Below are 17,232 nucleotides of genomic sequence, written 5' to 3'. Positions count from 1 at the left end.
TTAGACAGCATTTCACTACAGAGTAAGAATTCTGATGCACTCAGCAGAGAAGGTTGGTTTGTAGACAGAGAAAGACTGAAGAAAACAGAAACAAAAGAAAAAAAAAACAGATCTGTCATTTTCAAGTCACTTTCCTTCTGAGTTGGGACAGGGAGATTGAATAATAGGAAAATAAGATTAGTTAACATCATGTTATCTCAGGTAACTTCTTTTGTGTAAGGATTAAAACTGGGAATTTCATTATCATGCCAATTGATCCTTGCTTGTTTGGGAAATTTGGCTATCTCTAATCCTGATTTCCCACAAGTTCATATAAACAGCTTTGTTTCAGCCTGGTGATTTGGAACTTCAGCATGAGTGACTCCATTTTGATTTTTCACTTGATCTGTTGAAGTCTACTACAGGAGTTTTGTCCAAAACAATGTAAATGTAAATTTTCATCCAGTATCTCTAAAACACTAGTAAAATAGTTATGAAAGGTTATGTTTTTACTTTTCATTATGTTAACAATTATAATTTTATTACAATCTGATTTGTTATATAATGGAAGTTTTAGAAAGAGCAACATTTAACAATAAACTTTTAAAATTATTGGAAATTTAACCACAGGGCCTTACAAATGCAAATCTCAAATTCTCAAACACATCTAGGAAAGCAACTAGAAATCATGTTGAGATAGCAATTCAGGAATATAGCAAGAACACTGAATCTCAAAAGAGAAACATCATAAACTGATGGAGTGTAGAAGAAACCACTTATGAGCAACCCAGTCTGTGTCCTTGATCCTACTTACATGCTTGCAGCTTCCCTACTGGTTGATGAAAAGGTAACAAAACCACAAGATAATCACAAATCATCTGAAGGAACCTCTCAATTAGGGACTGTGTACATTAAAAGCTTTGATGACCAAGAAGTAACCCTAGCCTCATCATTATAGTCAGATGCACCCCTGAGAGAAAATTTAAGATACTAATGAGAAATCCAATGGAGGAAGTGCACAATAAGAATATGCTAGAGCAATGAGCAATTGCAAGGACAGCTCACATGCAATTGCATGACCCTGCACACACTCCACCTCTAGGTCAGCCCCTAGCTACTGTCCTTCCATAAATGTTAAAAACCAGGGAAATACTAGGTGACTCACTCTTTTTGATGTGCCACACTCCCATTCTAGAGAGTATACTTTCCCTTTGTAATAAATCTCTTACTTAAAATCTTATAAATCTATTCATACCTAATGTGTCTTAAATTATTTTCTGCAAAATGGTCAAGAACATAGAAGGTCTGAATAGAGGTCTACTTTGTGCCTAAAGATTTCTTCAGATGCCTGTAGAGTCACGATGTATCACAGAATGCAATAAGAGGTAATTATCCCTTCTCATATCACTAAAAAGAAAATTATTAACCAGGTAACTCAACTATCTAATTTTCCATTAATATGGCATCAAAACTCTTGCCCCCTTTTCCCACAGAATATCAAACACCAGTTTTGAGGTACTATGCTGGCTTTTCTCCACAATCATTTATGCTCTATATATCACGTAATAAATAAGTTGTTTTGTTTGTTTGCTTTGTGTATATTTGGTACTGTGATAAAACCCAGGAACATTCCACATCTGAGACATATTCCAACTCTTTTTATTTTATTTTGAGACAGATCTCATTGCCCAGGCTGATCTCAAACTTGCAATTCACTTGCTTCAGCCTCCAAAGGAGCTGGGATTTCAGGCATGGGCCATGGTATCTAGCTAAGAAATAAGTTTGTGTTTGTTTCTGCAGTGCTGGGAATCTAACCAGGGTCTCTAGAATACTAAGCAAGTGCTCTTCCACTGATCTACAACCCTGGACCCAAGAAATAAGTCTTTGTGAAGGCTAGCTATTGTAAAAGGATTGTCTCAGATTTTGTCCCTGCTATATTCTTTCATCTAAACATTGTGCTTAATCTTTGTTTGAAAATAAAAACAAACACAACAACAACAAAAAAAATCAGAACTAATATTTCTGACTGGTATTCAGCTTTCATCCTTCCAGGCTGACGATAGAAACTATTCAGTTTTGATTGCTTAAACCCTAGATAAAACAAACACTTTCTACAACTATTAACTGAAAGAATTAAATTACATATTAAAAGTATGACCATTGAGAATAGAAGAATACAAGCCAGGTGCAGTGGTGCACACCTGTAATCCCAGCTACTTAGGATGTTGAGGCAGAAGAATTGAAAGTTCAAGGCCAGCTTCAACAATTTATTGTTGAGGAATATATTGAGACCCTGTCTCAAAATTTAAATATTAAAATGCTAGGGGATTCAGCTAAATGCTAGAGTGTCTCTGGACTCAATCAACAGTACCTTAAAAAAAATTAAAAGAAGAATAGAAGAATACATTCTATTCAGACTCCAACCCACCTAGAAAAACATTTCCTTGATGAGTTAAGAAGAAAATAAATAGCCAGATACAATGGCACACACCTATAATCCCTTGAGAGACTGAGGTGGGAGGATGGCTAGCTTGAGGCTAGCCTGGGAAATATACTGAGATAGTGAGACCTAGGGTCTAATTTAGGTCTCTAAGAATGTTTTTTCTTAGCTGTGTTACATGTAGTGATGCTAGAGCTCCAAGAATCAGAAACAGAAGGAATTTGTATACCTGGCTTTCTACCTGGATCCCAGGAAGGTGGTATAACTCATAGAAATTTACACATTCCCAGAAAAGAGTTAAGAAAGAAATAGCTACCAGTGATTGATTAGGTAACTAGACTTGAACCAGCCACATGCAATAATGGTATAACTCAGTGTCCTATACCAAATAGCAAAAAGTGTTTCTTATCAGGTTGAGAGTAGGAGCTAGAAGACACAAACAGGCCTAACAGTTGGGAAAACTAGCATGGGATACCCAGCGACACTGATGACTTCAGACCTACCAGCAAATGAGATAGCTGAGCAACCACTCCACTAAAGAGACTGAAATTGAAGTTTTGTTTGTTTGTTTGTTTGTTTGTTTCAGACTAGCTTTATTTCTCATCATCACATTCCCTCAGGTTGTCACTTATTGGGGTTCTGCCCTTCTCAAGGTACCACCCATGACAAGTGCATGTGAACTTGCTCAAATAAGTGAGACCTAAGAAAAAAGCACTCTGAAAAACACATTAGGACTATCTTACATTTAAAAGACATCATCTCTTATGCCAAATGGATTTTCCAGATATTAAGAACCATTCAATATAGGAAAGTAATATAGGAAAATAAATTTCAAGCATCACAAAAGGAAAGGAGAGTTATTTTTTTTTTCTGTTTTTTTTTTTTTTTTTTTTTTTAAGTAGTGATAGTGGTATGTAGGAGTGGTAGATGTAAGGAAGCACTTCCTGACTTTGAACTTTATCCTGGTTGTTTATGGGATACAGATTATTGGCCTGGCTTAGACATTTCATGCATGCATTGATACATTTTTTCCCCCAGCCAGAAAAAATTACTGCTTCTTTTCTACATAGAAGAATTCAATAATCTCAATGTTGACTCCAATTATAAAATATAAGTTATAATTATTATTTTGTTTTATTTATTATTTATTTATTTATTATTATTTATTTGTAGTACTGGGGGTCAAACCCAGGGCCTCATGCATGCTAGGCAAGCAAACATTCTACCACTGAGCTACTCCTGCAGCTTGCAGATATACATTATTTTGAAAGGAAAATCCAACCAATGAAGTGGAGGTGTAAGGACATTGAATAGTGAATTTCTGGCCTGTGAAGAAAATGTGCATGAAGCAGGAATGTATATATTGGTCCTAATTAATATTGAAATTGTATACATTTAAGTGTACTGCAGAAAATATTTCCAAAGTCCTATACAACTCTGATAAACATACAGTAGTGTTTGGCTTAACCAGCCATCAATTATTATCCAATGATTTTACTTTTAAAAAGTAAGTAACAATATTAAAGCTATTGCTTACATGAGAATCCTCTACCACAACCATTCTGAGATATCTTTTTTTTCAAGATTTGTGAAAACAGAAGTATATTGTATGTGTTATCTTGCACAAAAAATTTGCCATTTAAGAAAGATATGCATAACTTTTAAATCTTTAAATGTGATTTTATAATAGTAATTATTTTCATTTTTAAAATATTGAACATAAACTATATGTTACCAAAACACTTACATTGCAAAATAGGAACCAGCAACTATGGTGATATTGATTTTCAAAAACATATTACCTTTTAAAAAATATGGCATTTCATTATTTCAAAAATTTTAAATACCCAATTTATAATAAATATTAATTATTAACAAAGTATATTCTTTTCTAAATTTATAGACACTGATTTATTAGGTTTAAAATATCCATGAAACTGCATAATTACAAATAATTCTTCACATATTCACAGAGAAAGATATTACTTAATAGACATAAAAATAAAAACAAATCATCATCATGTTTCTTAAAGAAATGACCATTCACATTAATCATGTTAATATATAATATTTATTTAATAAGATATTTTGTGTTTAATTTTTTATTTTGGTGTTATTGAAACATGAAAATGTATGCATTAAAAATAAATTTCATATTTTTTATTATAAATAAACATTGGAAAGAAAACATTCTATTTAAATTCAGATAATAAGAAAAATGTGAACTGATATATAATATGCAAGTGTGAATAATAAAATCCATTTATGGTTTATTATATATATATATATATATATATATATATATATATATATATATATCTCAATGTGTACTTACATAGTAAAAATGATCAAAATACAAAAATGTCTAAGTTCACCTACCTTAAGAACATCTCCTTGTGCTAAATGAAATGTTCTGGCTGAAATATTGATCCCCTTTCCTGCTTGAACCTGAATACTATAAATGCATTCATGGTTGTTTTCATAGTTGAGTGGATAATTTGGAGAGAGCAAAATTCCTTCATTATTTGTTGCAGATGCACCACATTCAGCTGCAGGTAAAACAGAATATTGAAGTACAATTAAATAGAATGCATTATTATTTTTAAATAATTTCATGTATAGAAGTGCAAATGCATCGTATTTTACCTAGAACCTAACATAAAAATAATGCACATGTGGATATGTGCTGCAGATGATTTATTCCCTTCTCAACTATTATATGAGAAGAAGACACTACTACCCATGGAAAAAACACGTGTCTACAAATGGAAATCTAAAATAAATTTTACAAAATATGATTTTCCCTTGGATGAAAGGATAGCATGGCAAAGGATACAAGTAAAAGATTTTCAGAGTATCTTTGAGTTTGCAGATTTCTGAGGAATACACTTAAATTTATAATTTAATTCTTCTAAATTAGAATATAGTAGAGAGAGTAATTTGTTTTAAAACAACTCTAATTTTATCTTTTTATTTTTATCTTTAAATGGTTTTGATCATATGTTCTCCCAATATTCAGCATTCCCCTAATCCAAGAACTTCAATGACAAAAGGAAAATATTAAATTATCTTTGAAAACTAATAGAAAGATTTAAAATCCACTAATAAATAGTTATTTTAAAAATTGAACATTTTTGAAAAATGTCACTAGATTAAGGCATTATAACAAATTGTACGGTACTACCAACCTTCTAGGACAAGTACCTGTAGAACTCATTTTGCAAAATTTGAGGAAATATCTCACTACTGAGAGAGAAATGAGAATTTCTCAAAAATTTAGTTCAAATTTAATTTTAATTTAGTATGACTTAAAGAACTTGTAGCGATATTACAAAATATGATCAGAAATTCAGCTTATTCAGTTTTCTATCTTACCTAATTACTTTCTTCATTACTAAACCATGGTGCAAGAAGATTCATATTTTCAAAGGTTAGCCAAAATGAAAGGAATGCAAGCCATTATTTTCCAAATAAGATGAAAAAATAATGATTTAGGTGAATATTTATAGAATGTAGACAAGAAGGTAAAGGATAATGAATTGCATTACCTGTTAAATAATTAAACATTAACAAAATAAGACCAAAGGAAGAAAAGAATAACGAGGAAATGAAAATGACCAAGAACAAGCAGTCAGTATAATATCAACACTGTGTGAAATAATAATAAAAATGAATGGTGTGAAACTAGTAGCCAACGAATCACATGAGGAAATATCACCCAATATTTCTCCACATTCTTTTAAACTAAAAGAAAGAAGAAGAAAAAAAAAAAAAGAACTCGCAGACTCCCAATATTGATTTAAATTATTTTTATTTGATATTACTTAAACATGTTCAAACATAAAAAGGATAAGCCTTTATGCTTTCAGTGGTATACAATCATAAATACCAAACATGTTTACATATCCAGGAACACAAAGGCAAAAACAATAAAATTAAAAACAACATGAATTTAATGTGGCAGAAGATTTTATTTCCCTGGAATTAAATCACCCTTGGAAATATATTCCAGGTACCAGCTGCCAGAGTATATGCTTTTGGAATCTGTTTCCTGTTTAATTACACTACTACATAACAACTCAATTCTACCTTGACTCTGCCTTTCTGAACTACTGAGAAACTTTTCTATATACAGAACTACATGATGCCATGAATCCTTCACTTAGTCAGAAAGAATCATTTTAAATCTGTCTCATTTTTGCCACTAGCTCATTAAAATCTAGATATGCTTACAGAGACATGAAGATCATATAGATGATCCATAACACACATTTTTATTATATTATTTATAAAATTTCACATTATTTTATAGAATCATGAAGTTTAGAAAATATTTTCTTGGATGCAAACTATAGATACATTGAGAGCTCAAGTTTAAAAAGTTTAGGGATTTGGTTCAGAGTTAAGCTCTAGTTCTTCCTAGCTATATGACTTGGCAAATTATTTCTTCTAAGCCTCAATATTTTTATTATTGCAATAGAAATAGTAATACCTTCTTCACAGGGATTGTGTGTGTCTTTGTGAGTGTGTGTGCATGTGTGTGTGTTGGTAATATAAATAGATAATGCATATTGAACATTTAATACCATGTTGGCATATAATAAGAACTTAATAAATTAAAGTTATCATTATGAATATTTTAAGTATAAGTATTAGTGGATGCATCCTGTCACATGTACTAGAAAAATTAAAAAATGAAAAAACAATGGTTGGGATATTTATCTTGTCCCCAATGTGAAGAAATCATTCCAGGTATAGAAATACATTTATCTATAAAAAGCCAAAGGACTCTTCCTATTTCTAAAGAATAATCTATGATATTACAATTGATTTAGAAGCTTTGGTAAATTGATCAAAACATAGTTCCTAATATAGAAACAAACATAGAATGAATCAGACATAATTTTCTTGTATGCATACATGAATACAAGGCCAGTGAAACTTATCATGTACAACAACAAAAGTGTGATCCTAATTAGAATAAGTTATACTCTATGTATGTGTAATATATCAAAATGCATTACTGTCATGTATATCTAAAAAGAATTTTAAAAACAAGGAAAAGAAAACAAAATCAAATGATTAAGTTACTTCAATTGCCCTTCAAAAATATAGTGCTTATTTATTGTTAAATTCTCAAAATGTGAATTAGTAAGAGTCTTCTGCCAGAAATGTCATTGGGCTTAGGCTGTATAATTAAATGTATATTTGCCTTATTTATATTAAAAATAACATGTTTTGCTGTATTTTAATATTTCTGACAGTTTAAATGGCCCCAAAATAATTTTGGACTTGGTGAAATAAAATCAGGTCTTCAAATAAAATGGAAGGATTAAGGAGATATTTAGATTAAGTTAGTATCTCTCATTTAATTGTGATTTACTTTATAAATTATACGGAACAGTGCAAAATGAAATGTACTGCCCTTTTTCAAAAAGTTATTAACAATTTCAAGAGATTATTCAACCAAGCATGGGGACCTTGTTAGCAGGGAGCCATGTGAAACTTCATGGGTTTCACTTTCCTGATGTTTTAACTCTACATTTATTTCTCATGACAACCCTTCAAAGTAAAATTTATTTTTTTCCAATTTTATAGATAAAGGCACCAAAGTGAGCTTTCTTGATAACACTGAAGGAAGTGTTTATCAGAGCTGGGATTTATGTGTCATTTGTCATGGTGTTAAAGGGTGAAGATATAATTTCTTTTTCAGATCAAAATACTTTCTTTTAGTGTGAAAGGATGTACTACAAGTAATTATTTCAGACAATAGGTGTAACTTGAGACTATTCCTGGCAACCTGGTACATAAGGTCACTTTTTTTTCTTTTTACTTTATCTGCTGCCTACACTACTACACCACATTTTATTAAAAATAATAAAAACTATATATGTGAGCTGGATTGTGTCCTGGGGATCAGAATGCATCTATGCTACATATAATTTCCAAATATATACTTTATTGCATATAAGTTTTAAATGTTCAAGGATATTATCTTCTATCAAGGGAAAATATCCAAGTAACAATTTAAAATCTTCATTAATATTCTGTGTATAACTACTGGAAAGTATGCATATTTGTTTTTCAGTAAGTGCTTTAATAAAATAGTATTTTCTAATAATAATAGGTTAAGGAGAAACATATAACCAAAATATCAGATTCCCTGATTTAGTTGCTTAATAAACAGTTTATTTTAATAGAAACTTATCTTTGATTTAATCTTAGAATTTGATATATACCAAAATCTGGTTTCTATTAGTCAATGTCAACTAATATTTGCCACATGCAAACTCTCTTTCAGTAGTCTTGCTACTTAACTAACAGGCTTTGAACAATGTTTAACACTGAAACTAACAAACTTTGCACCATTTGACTATATACCCAAGATAAAAAACCCAGTAGGCTTCCAGCTTTTCTATATAGTAAGGTGACAATGACATCCACACACAATCTGATCTTCCTTTTTCTGCTTTAAATGTACTTATTAGCAAGTCAAAGTCTAGAGAATGCCATACAAGACCTTTCATAATGTGACCCCAGTCAGCCCTCACACTTTTGAGTATTTGAATATGCTGTTTTCTATGTGAACAGCACTTCTGATGCAAATGGATAAAGAATAAAATAAAGGCCCCAATAAAGAAAAAACTTGCTGGTGGGACTGCAAATTGGTGCAGCCAATATGGAAAGCAGTATGAAGATTCCTTGGAAAACTGGGAATGAAACCACCATTTGACCCAGCTATCCCTCTCCTGGGTCTATACCCAAAGGACTTAAAAACAGCAGGAACACAGCCACATTCAATGTTTATGTAGCACAATTCACAATAGCTAAACTGTGGAACCAACTAGATGCCCTTCAGTAGAGGAATGGATAAAAAAAAATGAGGCATATATACATAATGGAATATTACTCAGCAATAAAAGAGAATAAAATCATGGCATTTTGCAGGTAAATGGATGGAGCTGCAGAATATCATGCTAAGTAAAGTTAGCCAATCCCCAAAAGACAAATGCCAAATGTTTTCTCTCATATAAGGTGACTGACTCATAATGGGGTAGGGAGGGGGAGCATAGAAGGAATAGATGAACTCTAGATGGGGCAGAGGGGTGGGAGGAGAAGAGAGGGAGCAGGAGGTTAGCAATGATGGTGGAATGTGATGGACATCATTATCCAAAGTACATGTATAAAGACATGAATTGAAGTGAACATACTTTATATACAGAGATATGAAAAATTGTTCTCTATATGTGTAATAAGAATTGTAATGCATTCTGCTGCTGTCATGTATTTTAAAAATTAAATCAATTTAAAAAATGGCTTGAAATGGAATTATACTGTCATAATTCTTTCCAGCATCAGGTAGCTGGAATGGTGGATGAAATAAATAAAACAATGCCACATTGAAGTATCAGGAATAATTCTTAAAAATAATGGTTGTAAGTGGATGTTCATGAATGTTTATCAAGAATATCAAAACTTAAGCATTTCCAATGACTATTACATGATTAGTACAGTAAGTTTTCACAGTACATACTTAGAAATGAAAAATAAGTATTAGCAAATTGTGATTGAATATTTTAATATATGTTAAAAGTAAGATGAGGAAGTAACAGCGAACATTTAACTCCATTAGAAGAGAAAAATGACTAGTTGATCCTAAGAACATAAACAATGTGAAAAACAAGAGTTTAAGTAAAAGGAGTTCTAGAAATTCAAGTGGAAAATGTGAGTCCAAAAAATTATCTGTCTTCACGAGGCACAGTGGTATATACCAAAATTTGGGAGGCTGAGGTGAGAGGATCACTTGAATTTGGACAGGCTGGGTAACAGCAAGACTACATCTTAAATAACTTTTTTTTAAAATTTAGGATTAAAAGAGAAAATAATATGTTACCTTCCAGCCATAGTGACATTTATAGACAGTGCTTATCTATCACCTGATTGTTAAAAATTTGTGATTCACTAAATCCTGATAATATCAAGTTCTCCAGGCAGGAGTTTTGAGGAATAGTTTATACTGCATATATAAGGGATATTTTATAATAAAAATAAAGTTATGAGATCATTCTAATATAAAAAATGTATTTCCTTAATAGGATACCAGGACTGAGATGTTTTCCTACGATATTTGAAGTGGCTAGATGCCTATAATAGAATGCTCTGATTTGGGGCTGGGTTTGTAACTCGGTGGCAGAATGCTTGCTTCAAATGTGTAAGGTGCTGGGTTCAATCCTCAGCACCACATAAAAATAAATAAATCAAGGTATTATGCCCATCTACAACTAAAAATTTTTTAAAAAGAACACTCTTATTTGGAAAAGGAATTGAATGATTTAATAAATAATTATCATATCCTTATTGCATATTGGGCATGGAAACCTTCACAAGACTAACTTTCTAGTGGAAGAGGCAGATTCTTACCAGACACTCATCAAATAAGAATATAGTATATAGAAACATGTAACTAAGAATTCTGACCTGTTCTGAGTGGTCAGAAAAGACTCAGAAGGACTCAAAATTGAAAATGAATGATGATGGGAGAAAGTGAGTTGAGGGAAAGAACATTCCAAGCAGAGGGAACAGTTCTAAAAACATCTGGGTGGAGGAGAGAGTTGGTTGTGGCAGTTCTGGGAACAGGAGTGCACCACAGCACCTGGCAAATCATTTCTACTATGGGAGAAGCTTTATTTGTGCAACTTTGAGCTAGTGATAGTTCTCTCAGAATGAGAAACCATTTAGGGCAGTTCTATGGAAAATGGATTATAGTCTTGGTTTACCTACCACAGGTGGAAAAACTAGAAATTATTGTTGTGTTTCAGGGAAGAGATGATAAGAACTTGAATTACAGCAATGGAGGAAGAGGAGATTGAAAGTAAAATTTGTAGAACTTGAAGACTATGGAATGTATGGGTCATGAAAGAAAGGGAAATGTAGAGAAGACATGAGGAAGAAAGGGTATGAGTAAATGCTGATGAAATTATTGTACAGGATTGATTTAGTATGTCTGTTGTACATCAGGAAAAGAAGCGTGCCAAAAATCTAGACATATTTGTATTTGTGAGATTGACATGACACAGATAAAAAGTTTATACAGAGAACACATGTGGATTGAGAAAAAGAGGGAAAAAAAGGCTGAGAATAAGGCAATATTTAATAGTATTTTTTCTATTCCATAATTCATACATACTTTTCTAGACTCTGTGAAAACTCAATAAATTCTAACTCAATCACAAGGAGTTAGGGAGATTGGGATACTAAAAGAGAGTTATTCTTGGAATAAAAGTATGAGAAACAGTACCTGTTGAAAGTAAGAACAAAATATACTTCTCTTATCTAATACAATTTAATAACTCTATGTACAATATGGACTTTATGATAAACCACTAGCAATAACTAATAATGTTTCAGTGCTTCCTATATGAATTTAATGTAATCTTCATGTGCACTTCTCAGTGAAGGAAGCTTATATATCTTTCTTTTTTTTTCTTTTTTTGGTACTGGGTATTTAAATCAGGGACACTTTACCACTAAGGTACATTCCAGCTCTTTATCTTTCATTTTGAAACAGTCTTGCTAAATTGCCAAAGCAGGACTTAAACTTGTAGTATTCCTGTCTCAGCCTTCCAAGTTGCTGGGATTACAGGAGTGCACCACAGCACCTGGCAAATCATTTCTAAAGAGGAATTTGAAGATGGGATTGAATGAATAAGCTACCCAGGGTCACAAAAGAGGTGAACTTCAAACATAGGTATGTATGACTCAAGACCCTGAAATTTAATTCTTATCTCCATATTTCCACTCATATGATATAATACAGTGAAACTAAAGGACTTCACTTTCACCAGGAAGATAGAAACTCTCATAAATCACTATGCTATAAAACAAAAAAATATAAAAGAAGAGCAGACAGGGTTCATAGGTTTAAAGAAAGGAGAAATTGCTTCTTTTAGTTGGAGAATGTTTCATTAAGAGGTAACAGATTGTTTGCACTTTGAAAAAAAATGATAGAATTATGACAGCCTGAGAAGGAAGGAGGATTTAGGGGGAGAAAGAAAACAAATTTTTTTAAGAAAATTAATTTTCATTAATTGATATTAAAGAAGAAGGGAAAGGCAGCAATAAATTAGTCTAGTAGATATTGTAATGAAGTGTCCCATCCAACTTTATAACAGCACTGGAACCATGGAACATTTTCTCTGCAATGAGTTTATTAAATTATTTGAATTAAACTTAATCTTAAACCATAGATAAGAGAAATGTTCAAAATGTGTTTCCTATTTATACATTAAAATACAAATAGAGAACATATAAAAAGATTGTTAGCTAACCCACAGCCAACATCATGCAACAAATAAACAAACAACATTATGCAACAAATAAAAAATACAAGAAGCTAACTTCTCTTTTGTTTCACCTAGAATCCTAGCACCCCGAGGTGTCTGATTGATTGGAAGAAGCTGAGTGAACTGATGAAACTGAGAGCAGGAAGGAGCATATGGAATATACTAACTCCTCCCCGACCCTGTCAGAGAGACTGCTCACAAACCACATGAATTTACTTGCCTGTAGAACTCAAGATAATCCAAACAGTAACTCAGAAAGTATTGTGCTTAAATCACACTGCAGACCAAATGGACTTAACAGACATATACAGAACATCCTATTCAACAAAGACAGAATATACATTCTTTTCAAGTGCACATGGAATATTCTCCAGGATAAATAACATTATTCCACAAAAAAGTCTTAACAACTTAGGAAGATTGAAATCTTATCAGGACATTTTATGGCTGCAACAATATGAAAGTAGGAATTTTATAACAGGAAGGAATTTCATAACAGGAAACTGATAAATTCATAAACGTGCACATTAAACAACATATCATGAGCAACCAATGGGTCAAAGAAAAAATGGTGGGATAATTTCATATCTTGGCTATTGTGAATATTGTTAAAAACATAGAAATGGAGAAATTTTTTCAACTTACTGATTTCACGGGAGCCGGACTGCTGGATCATATGGTGGCTCTATTTTCAGGAACCTCCATATTGTTTTCCAGAATGGCTCTAATTTATGGTCCCACCAGCAATGTGTAAGTGTTACATTTCTTCTCATCTTTACCAATATTTATCTTTTGACTTTTTTAATTCTTTTGGGTTGTAGATGAACACAATAACTTCATTTCATTTATTTATTTTTATGTGGTGCTGAGGATTGAACCCAGTGCTTCACATGTGCTAGGCATGTACCCCACCACTGAGCCACAACTCCAACCCCTCTTTTGACTTTTTGATAATAGCTTTTTTTTTGAGATGGAGTCTTGTTATATTGACCAGGCTAGTCTTCAACCCCTGTGCTCAAATGATCCTCCCATCTCAGCCTGTTGAATAGCTGAGATTACAAATGCATGTCACTGCAAGTGGCTTTTCAATGACTTATAGAAATGCTTCCACAATTCCATGGTCATACTAATTAAAATTGCCATGTCCATTTTAACAAAGTGAGTTTTATGATATTTAAATTGTATCTCAATAAAGCTGTTTTATAAAATATCTAGCTGAACAAAATCAACAAACCTTAGGTAGCCTGAGGATTTTATTCCCAAGTAAATAAAATCAGAGATGAAAAAGGAGACAGCACAACTTTGCCACAGAAATACAAAGGATTATTAGGTGTTCATTATTATGAACACCTATACATCAACAATAAGAAATAGATAAATTGTTGAACATACATCATCATTAAGATTAAGCCATAAAGAAATAAAAAAGAGCTGGGTTCAGTGGTGCATGTCAGTAATCCCAGCAGCCTGGGAGGCTGAGGCAGGAGGACCATGAGTTCAAAACGATGAGGCAAAAGCGAGTTGCCAAGAAACTCAGTGAGACCCTGTCTCTAAATAAAATACAAAATAGGGCTAGGAATGTGGCTCAGTGGTCGAGTGCCCTTGAGTTAATCCCCAGTACCATAAAAAAAAAAGAAAGAAAAGAAAAGAAATAGACAAGCCAGTCCCAGTGGTGCATGCCTGTATTCCCAGTGGCTGGCAGGCTGAGGCAGGAGGATCAGGAGTTCAAAGCCAGCCTCAGCAAAAGCAAGGCACTGAGCAACTTAGCGAGACCCTGTCTCTAAAATAAAATAAAAAATAGGGTTGGGGATGTGGCTCAGTAATTGAATGTCCCCCATAGTGTCCCAGTATCCCCCCCCCCCCACACACACAAATAATAAATTTTTCCAACAAAGTAATGTACAGGACTAGAGTATTTACTTCTAAATTCTATCAAACATTTAAAGGAGAACTAACACTAATTTTTCTCAAACTATTTCAAAAACTTGAAAGGGAGCATATTCTTCCAAACCCATCCTAGAAGACCAGCATTACACTGATACCAAAACCAGACGAGGCTCAACAAAAAAGAAAGCCACATATTAATACCTTGATGAATATAAATGCAAAAATTCTAAACAAATACTAACAAACCAAATCCACAATCACATAAGAAAGATGACACATTATGATCAAGTGGGATTTATCCCAAGGATGCAAAGATGTTCAACATATGTAAATCCATAAATGTTATATATTACATCAACAGGAAGAAGGACACAAGACATATGATCATCTCAAGAGACTTGGAGAAAGCGTTCAGTAGAATTCACTTCCCTTTATGATAAAAACTCTTTAACACATATCATAAAGGAACAAAGCCAAGAAAAATTAAGGCCATTCATCCAAGACAAACCCATAGCCAACATCATGCTGAATGGGAAAAAGTTGAAAGCATTTTCTCTAAAATTAAAACAATAAAAGAATGTTTACTATCACAACTCTTACTCAACATAGTAATGGAAGTCCTAGCCAGAGCAAGTATGCAAGAAAAATATATAAAGGCTATGTAAATTAAAAAGGATGAATTTAAACTCTCCCTGGTTGCAGATGATATAATCTTAAAGACTCCACCAAAAAACAGAACTTATTCAGTAAAGATACAAGATCAACACACAAAAATGAGTAGTATTTTAGGATTGGCTAATTTCACTTAGCATTATATTCTCCAGCTCCATCCATTTACCTGCCAATGCCATGTTTATATTCTCTTTTAAAGCTGAATAATATTCCATTGTGTATGTATGCTACATTTTCTTTATCCATTCATCTACTGAAGGGCAGCTAGGTTGTTTCCACAGTTTAGCTATTGTGAATTGTGCTGCAATAAACATTGATGTGGCTGTGTTCCTGCAGTATGCTATTTTTAAGTTCTTTGGGTATAGACAAAGGTGGGATAGCTGGGTCAACTAATGATTCCATTCCCTGTTTTCCAAGGATTCTCCATACTGCTTTCCATATCGGCTGCACCAATGTCAGTCCCATCAGCAGTGTATGAGTGTACATTATCCCCCACATCCTTGCCAACACTTATTGTTGTTTGTATTCTTAATAGCTGCCATTTGGACTAGAGATGAAATCTTAGTTTTGATTTGCATTTCTCTAATTGCTAGTGATGATGAACATTTTTTCATATATTTGTTGATTGATCTTATATCATCTTCTGAGAAGTGTCTCTTCAGATCCTTGGCCCATTTATTTATTTATTTTTATTTATTATTTTTGAGAGAGAGAATTTTAATATTTATTTATATTTTTTTAAGTTTTCGGTGGACACAACATCTTTGTATGTGGTGCTGAGGATTGAACCCAGGCCGCATGCATGCCAGGCGAGCACGCTACTGCTTGAGCCACATCCCCAGCCCCCTTGGCCCATTTATTGATTGGGTTAATTTTTTTTTTTTTGGTGTTTAGATTTTTGAGTTCTTTATATACCATAGAGATTAGTGCTCTATCTGATGTGCTTGTAGTAAGAATTTGTTCCCAATTAGTAGGCTCTCTATTCATCTCACTGATTGTTTCTTTTGCTGAGAAGAAGCTTTTTAGCTTGAATCCATCCCATTTATTGATTCCTGATATTAATTCTTGTGCTATAAGAGACTTATTAGAGAAGTTGGGACCTAATCTGATATGATAGAGATTTGGGCCTACATTTTCTTCCAATAGACGCAGTCTCTGGTTTAATTCCTAGGTCCTTTATCCACTTTGAGTTAAGTTTTGTACATGGTGAGAGATAGGAGTTTAATTTAATTTTGTTCCATATGGATTTCCAATTTTCCCAGCACCATTTGTTGAAGAGGCTATCTCTTCTATGTACGGTTTTGCCGCCTTTGTCTAATAAAAAATCACTGTAATTTTGTGGGTTAGTTTCTGTGTCCTCTATTCTGTACCATTGTACAAGTCTATTTTGGTGCCAATACCATGTTGTTTTTGTCACTATTGCTTTGTAGTGTAATTTAAAGTCTGGTATAGTGATGCTACCTGCTTCACTCTTCTTGCTAGGGATGGCTTTAGCTATTCTGGGTCTCTTATTTTTCCAGATGAATTTCATGACTGCTTTTTCTAATGTTCTATATCACAGTATAGCAACTATGTTTGACCAAAATAGTTGTATATTTCAAAATATCTTGTAAAAAGAATTTTGAATCTTCTTACCAAAAAAATGGTAAATGTTTGGAATAATAGATATGCTGATTACCCTGATTAGATAATTACATATTATATATCTGTATATAATACAAATATATCCACTTATTGTGTTAATTGAAAATAATTTTTAAAAGTATAAAGAATATGTCTTGAGACAGATGAAAAAAGAAATAGAACAAACCAAAACTTACAAGGCACAGCAATGTTTAAGAGGTAAGATTTTTGTGGCAAATGCCTGCAAGTAGAAAAAGAAAGATCTCAAATAAACAACCTAATCGTACC

At 32.7% G+C, this 17,232-nt stretch overlaps 1 protein-coding gene across 3 annotated transcripts in view; it reads right to left on the bottom strand.

Annotated features, from left to right (window-relative positions):
• Csmd3 (CUB and Sushi multiple domains 3) overlaps positions 1–17,232 on the bottom strand; it is a 1,110,517-nt gene that overhangs the window by 305,999 nt on the left and 787,286 nt on the right. For all 3 annotated transcript variants that reach the window (XM_026384530.2, XM_026384531.2, XM_026384532.2), the window contains one exon: positions 4,799–4,968. In XM_026384530.2, coding sequence (XP_026240315.2) covers positions 4,799–4,968 — 170 coding nt within the window. The remainder of the gene's footprint in view (positions 1–4,798; positions 4,969–17,232) is intronic.

The sequence above is a fragment of the Urocitellus parryii genome, chromosome 7 (genome assembly GCF_045843805.1).
Source record: "Urocitellus parryii isolate mUroPar1 chromosome 7, mUroPar1.hap1, whole genome shotgun sequence".
Classification (NCBI taxonomy): domain Eukaryota; kingdom Metazoa; phylum Chordata; class Mammalia; order Rodentia; family Sciuridae; genus Urocitellus; species Urocitellus parryii.
The sequence above is the reverse complement of the archived record's forward strand: the minus strand, read 5'-3'. Positions and strand labels throughout refer to the sequence as shown.